This window comes from Terrapene carolina, unplaced genomic scaffold, assembly GCF_002925995.2.
Source record: "Terrapene carolina triunguis isolate 2854851 unplaced genomic scaffold, T_m_triunguis-2.0 Scaffold66, whole genome shotgun sequence".
NCBI classification, from domain to species: domain Eukaryota; kingdom Metazoa; phylum Chordata; order Testudines; family Emydidae; genus Terrapene; species Terrapene triunguis.
The window spans coordinates 7,047,567-7,054,850 of NW_020664417.1; the positions used below are offsets into that span (position 1 = coordinate 7,047,567).

The following is a 7,284-nucleotide window of genomic DNA, read 5'->3' on the forward strand; positions in this document are numbered from 1 at the left end:
GTTTTAATGATAGTTTATCTAGTCCCTTCTATAACCAAACTAATAGAACACATCCAATATGAGTAAGAATGTGTGTATGTCTCCTTTCTTTCTTTCTTCTTCCAAATTGTTGGTTTCTCTTCCTAGTAGTATCTCTTTTGTAGGGGCAAAGAGCAGGACTTTGTGTCCCTGCATCTAATAGAAAGGATGTGTAAGTCAGTTATCCACAACGTAAGTTGTAGCTGGTAGATAAAATGTGAATAAAAGAATCATGACTTCATAATAGTGACATGTCTGTTTGTAAGTGTGGAGCCTAATTTTAACATTGTTTGTAACTGGATGATTAGAGGCACGTGTTTTTAGAAAACATCAATAACCATCCTTTTTTTTCCCCTTTTTTTTTTTAAGCATACTAATATGCTACTAGAGCTGGTTCCAAACCCCTCATTTCAATGAGAGTCTTTCCTTTGGCTTCCAGGGGCACTCAGTTCCCTAATGAGGACGAATGATGATACTTAATTTTCATAGTCTAATGCCAGTTATTTAAAATGTTTCTGAAGAGTGCAAGATACATTTTTGATGTTTGTAACAATGTGTATTTTAAAATTGCATACACATCTTTACTTGTGTGTTTCTAACAATGGAAGATTTTAACTATTTTCCTTTCCATTCTGAAGTGAATTGTATGATCTTTTTTTACATGTAATATTCTTGCCACAATACATTTTTGGATATTGAGGGTCTGACTTAAAACCTGGCCTACTTTTTGCACCTGTAATTTATGTCAGCAGGTAACTACAGCTCAATATTTTGCTCGTGCCTATAGACATCTACCTACTGGCTGCATGCGCAATTACTTGCAGGGAGGAATAAAATTGTGAACATAAAAAAGGAAGCCAGATTAAGGCCCCTTCAAAAATCATGCTCTAAATGTGTAAGAAAATCCTTTGTATGTTTTATATAATGGCTTTTGGCCAGTAGTTTTCATACTTTCACCCATTATATTAAGGCATTCATTCAGATCAACATAACTGTGATGTCATTTCATAGGCACCAGGTAGTAGCCATGGCTTTAACAATTACAACTTTTTGCATTTTGCTAATTTTTTTAGTCAGTGTGTAGACAGGAAATTTCTATATATCAGATGATTTGTTTTAATGGGTTTTAAGTATTTTGATTTTCTTTGCCTTTCACCTAATTTATGAAAAGTTACTGATTTTGCCAGACCATATCAAATGCGGTCAGTTTCATAGTTGGACTCCATTATGAGAAAATGGGAATAACTGGTTAAATGGAACAAATAATAAAGAGTGTGGTCACCTAAGAAATGCAAAGTTTTCACTGAATGTTTTTGTTAAACTATACAATTACAGGAAAATGCATTACGTGCACCAGGTACACCTGAATATACAGAGAGTATGTGGACTGAAGTGCTATGCACAGCTGTTTGAGTCTGGGCAGATGTATACGTTTTAATTTATTTTATCAATTAACTGATTCCTGGTTTTTGAACAAACACTCTGGATAAAAAATTTGGTAAGAGGCATACTGTCCAAATGTTCACATAAGTATCTTTATCTCTCTCATGACACCAGATATGAACATGGCGTTTAAAGCTACATCTACTCTACATGCTAGGGTTGTGATTCCCTTGCTTATGAACACGTACTCACATTAGTACTCACCAAGCTAATGTGAGTATAAATAGCAGTGTAGCTGCGGTAGCATTGGTAGTTGCAATGAAGGCATAGCTGAACTATGCCAAGTACAAGCCCACTAGTTTCAGGTGAATTTATACTCAGCACAGGTCAGCATACCTCTGCTGCCACTACCCAGGCTACAGTGGCTACACTCAGTGAGTGCTAGTGTAAGTATGTGTACACGAGCAGGGGAATCACAACCCTAGCTCACAGAGTAGATGTAGCCTAAGTGACCTGTAATTTTAAACAGCAAGTTTATCATTACATTTTAGAGAAGGATGTTTGCCAGTTGGCTGCTACTTCTCCATTACTCTCTGTCCACCAAGGCATGGAATAGAAAGGGCTGAATTGAGCCCTGTTTTAGATTGATCACTTAATTCAGCCTCACAAACATAAAACAATAAAAAGAAACATTAATCACTGTTAAGAGAGAAAATGATATAGTAAATAGATTATGGTGAAACTGATTTGATCTTAAATCAGATTTCGAAGCCTGTAGAAGACCAGTGTTTCCCTGCACTTTATTTTACTGACTAGATTTGATCCTTTTTTTGAACAGGAGTTAAAAAATATCTGATAATCTTATCTCTATCTGTCCAGTCCAAATAAATATTAGATGTGTGTGTTTGTGTGGGGGTGCTATTTTGTTAAGGAAATTGTTCCGAACAATGTTTGCAGACAGCAGTTGTTGGAATGACTTGGTCTTAAAGAGTTGCCTGACAAATAACTTGATCTGACTACTTTTGTTTTTATTTAGGGAGCTAATGCTCTTGTCACTTACACTATCATCAGTGGTGCTGAAGACAGCTTCCACATTGACCCAGAGTCAGGAGATCTAGTAGCCACCAAACGTTTGGATAGGGAACGTCGCTCCAAGTATTCCCTGCTGGTTCGTGCTGATGACGGTCTACAGTCCTCAGACATGAGAATAAACATTACTATTAGTGATGTTAATGATCACATACCAAAATTCTCTAAACCTGTGTATTCGTTTGATGTACCAGAGGATACTACCCCAGGTAAATAAGGAATAAACCTTGTTATTTTCTAAAATTGATGGTCCGCACCCTTTATTTTCAGTTGACCTATATACCAGTGATCACTAATATTGTCACTATTGACACACTAATTTTATTGCTAACATGTGGCAGATTATCATTCTATTTTTTTCATGTGTGCCATCACTATTTATCCGTATTATTTAGAGCATAGACATTCACGACGCAGAGGTTAAATTGCTAAAATTTATTTCTGTTTTTCTTATAATAGTGCCAGTGTGGTAAACATTTGCAAATATTTCTGTTACATCATTTTTCAGGGATGCAAAACTATAATTAAATAATCCCTTGCAGGTTCAAATTCTATAGAATATGTGCTTCCAAGAAACCACCTCCCTACTCTATCCATTCACCCTTATCCCACTCATTCACACTATAGGCACAGGCCTCCAGGTGGGATGCAGCCTTTACTTGCCCTTTCTCTTCTTCAGGCAAGGTTGGACAACCTTGCTGTGTTCGGGGCAGGTGGCGCCCTCTTCATTTTTGTGGTTCCTCCATCTTTTTAATGGTGGGGAGAAGGCCAAATGGAGCCAAATCCCATTCCCTTAAATTGACTGTCTTTAGGGGTGGTCAGGAAGGGGCCTAACTTTCCTCATAGGCAGCAGGAGAAGGGATATTCCTGTTGCCAGAGTTAGCTATTGAACAAATGGTAGGCCTCCCAGAAAAAGAAGACTGCAATTTTTAGGTGTAGGGCAGGGCTCGTATCTTTATGTGTTTATGTAAGGAGCACTCCAGTCCTGATTGGGGCCTCTGGGTTCTACTACTAAATGAGAATGGACAGAAAAATGTTGGTGAGTGGCAGCCACCCAGTGTTCTCAGAAGACCCAAGGCAGTGGATATCAGGTCCCAGCAGGAAGCGGGAGTAGAGGTGCTAAATTTGGGGAGCCAGCTGGACCAGAAGAATGTAGGCTGACTAAATATGAGACCTTCATAGACTTGAACTGATATTTATAAGCTAGACTAAGACCCCTAACTTGCCTCAGTTTCAAGTGAATTGAGATTTGAAGTGAACATTTTGCACAGCTCTATTCATAACTCCATCTTATTCACCTTCGGGCTGAAACTTGGTATGCACATCCTCAGCCCAGAATGAATGTTGTTTTTCATCGTATCGTATAGAATGGGAATGGAAATATACTGTGAGAATTCATAGTATTTTTATGCTTCAACAAATCAGGTATTGTAGTCTCTCAATGTGTATATTATTAACAGTAGATGCATCCTGCCAAAGGACCTGTGGAATTACTAGAGCATCAATGAGAGGGTTTTGTAGATCTTTTCTTTTTAATGCTACCATTAAAAAGAAGTAAATATAATAGGGAAAGAAAATCCTTATAATATTAAAGGGTCAGACTCAGTCTGACCAAGAGAGGAAATTCTGAGTTAAGTTTGGAATTCTTTCCTTCACTCATGCTGTTGTGCATGCTGTAGATAATACACTACATATGGTGGGTAAGAGCACACACTGTTCGGAGACCACTACAGTGCTCAGTGTGGTGAATTAAAAAAAAAAAAAAGCCTCTAGCAGTGATTGCAGTACCACGGGAATTCATGTACTAAGCACAGAAAGATAGTTACTGAGGCTGCCTAGGGTAATGAATGTGGTGTTTTTAGGCTCAGTATGTTTTAATGGGAATTAGTTTACAGGTGTACATACTGTATAATCCTGGCAGCTTGAGATGAGAATATTCTCTTAAATCACTAAAACAATCTTCAAAAATATAGAATTCAAGCATCAAAAATTAATAAAAAGTTGTAATAATTTGAGGACAATATATTTACTTAAGGCCAAAATGTGCTAGATATATACTGGTCCAGCGGTGTTTGGTACAGAATTGTGCCTTTATCCCCTTCCTATCACAGGTGCACACGGGTGCTACTGTTAGGATGGTGCAGCTTGTCCCATTCCACTTTCCAATGATCTTGCTCCAGTTGACAGGCCAGTATGCAGGGGGCAGGTAGGTGTTTCCCACTTGGTGTGTCTTATGTCCTAGGTCAGTGTTTCCCAAACTTGGGACGCCGCTTGTGCAGGGAAAGCCCCTGGCGGGCCGGGCCGGTTTGTTTACCTGCCGCATCCGCAGGTTTGGCCGATCGCGGCTCCCACTGGCCGCGGTTCGCTGCTCCAGGCCAATGGGAGCTGCTGGAAGCGGCGGCCAGTACATCCCTCGGTCCGTGCCGCTTCCTGCAGCCCCCATTGGCCTGGAGCGGCGAACCGTGGCCACTGGGAGCCGCGATCGGCCGAACCTGCGGACGCGGCAGGTAAACAACCTGGCCCAGCCCACCAGGGGCTTTCCCTACACAAGCGGCATCCCAAGTTTGGGAAACACTGTCCTAGGTGATGCACAAGTGGAGCATTCCCAGTATTCCATCCAGTGTAGGGATTGTAATTGCAGTTTGCCCTTTTGCGGAGGTGCATGAAGGCTCTTTGCCTCCTTTCTTAACCCTGCACATTGCACAAAGGCCAGCAATGATCGGCTCCTTATTTATTTGCAAGTTACAGTTGCAGCTGATATGCTGACTATACATTTGGTAATCGTATCCAGCATTAGGACAGCCTTTTAGCCGCAATCAGCAATATTGAAACATTAGGAAATCAAGTATCTGTAACAGAAACCAGAATGTTCAGCTTGCTTAAACAGATAAAATTGTAGCACTAATTTTCATTCTGATATTGAGCAGTTTTGATGATTGCATTGCTAAAATATAACTAAGTGTGTTGTAAAGCATGTAATTTATCTGGTTCCATGAAAAAGCAACAAAATGATTTTCTGTTTTGGAAATGGAGTGATCTTAATTATAGTTAGTATTAAAAATCCTTAAACGCTGACACCCAATTTCTAAACTTCAGCAAGGATAGCATAGCAAGTATAGCAAGAAGTGCAAAAATAAAGCAACGGGCCAAACTCAAAGGAAGTGGGAATTATACTTGACTAAGGACTACAAGAATGGACCCTCTGTGAAGAATGAGGGTTTTAGTTTCCTGATCAAGTATTATGTTATTGCTCATGGTAATTTAAAAAAAAAAAAGAAATGAAAAGTTTGTTATATACTTAACAGACATTACAACTTTCAGCAGCTCCATTCAAAAAAAGAATAAATGTAGGTTTAATAGCTGGCATTTACCTACACTCAAGGTTCCCTTCCTTGAACACTGCAAGTTAAATACTATTGAAAGACAGTATTTTGTCTCACTTTATGCAGTGTATTTACTTTTTTTCAATTTAAATACAAAATAGAGATGCCTGTCCACGGTTCTGTATGTCCTAAGAATAATTTAAAATAAAAACCATACTGGAATAACCACTCAGCAGCCTAAAAAAACTTGTACACAATAAAATTAAATATAAGAGAAAGTCAAAAATGTTCCTGTGGAGCGAAAGTCTGTGAAATTATTGATCATTTTGAGCACACCCTTATGGAAAAGCCTCATAGAGTTTAATGAAATATTTTTTCTATAGGTTTTGTAAACCATCTTATAGAATTTAATAAAAAAAGTCTCCTTTTTTTTAGGAAGGTTTAAAAAATAGAAAGGATATTTTCTATTAAAATCTATTAAAATTTTAGAGTAATTATAGAGCGCACTCTTAATTTCTGTGGCACCCAACGGGTTTCATCCCTTTTAAATGTATTCCCAAGGGAAAAAAAGGATAGCTAGCTAATTTGGGTATATTTCAGTGCCTCAGTGGGACTAATTGCATGCTTAAAGTTAAGCAAATGCTTTAGTGCTTTGCTGAATAGGAATGGACCTTGGTGCTTAAGTGCTTTGGTAAATTGGGGGCCTATATATGTAATTAATTCCCAATGTTAACAAAAACATACAATTTTGAGGCTCTTATTTCTTAAGGAAGAGACCTGTTATTCCACAGGAATGGCCTGTTTACCAGTTCTATAGGAGTATTCAGTTTTATTTCTAGTCTTTTTGAAATTCCTCATTCTTGTTCTCTCACTGAGTTCTTCCATTGTTTTCTGTAGGTTCTTTGGTAGCAGCCATTTTAGCTACTGATGATGACTCTGGTGTAAATGGAGAAATCACATACACTGTGAGTGAAGATGATGAAGATGGTATGTTCTTCTTGAATCCAGTCACTGGAGTCTTTAACCTGACTCGCATATTGGACTATGAAGTGCAGCAATATTACATTCTTACTGTCCATGCAGGAGATGGTGGTGGTCAGTTCACTACCATCAGAGTTTACTTCAACATACTAGATGTAAATGATAATCCGCCACTATTCAGCATGCCCTCATACAGCACGTCCTTGATGGAAAATCTGCCTCCAGGATCTACTATTCTCAACTTTAATGTTACTGATGCAGATGATGGTATGTGTTCCTTTGTATTCTAAAAATTCTGATGGCAGATGCATGTTGCATGTTAGCAAGATATTAAGGCATTTGCTCATGAACGGGCAAATAATGGTCATCCTTATAGACACAAAGCCCACAGGTAAGTGGGGAACATGGAGACCTGGGAGATGGGTCGGAAATGAGAGGGAGTTTGGGCTATATTGGCAGAGAGAAAGGAGGGTCAGGACAAAACTGGGAG

At 38.8% G+C, this 7,284-nt stretch overlaps 1 protein-coding gene across 1 annotated transcript in view; it reads left to right on the forward strand.

Moving 5' to 3' along the window:
* FAT4 (FAT atypical cadherin 4) overlaps positions 1-7,284 on the forward strand; it is a 220,756-nt gene that overhangs the window by 111,747 nt on the left and 101,725 nt on the right. Inside the window, exons 3-4 of the mRNA XM_026647814.2 lie at positions 2,438-2,699; positions 6,711-7,061. Of these exons, the coding sequence (XP_026503599.1) occupies positions 2,438-2,699; positions 6,711-7,061 (613 nt within the window). The remainder of the gene's footprint in view (positions 1-2,437; positions 2,700-6,710; positions 7,062-7,284) is intronic.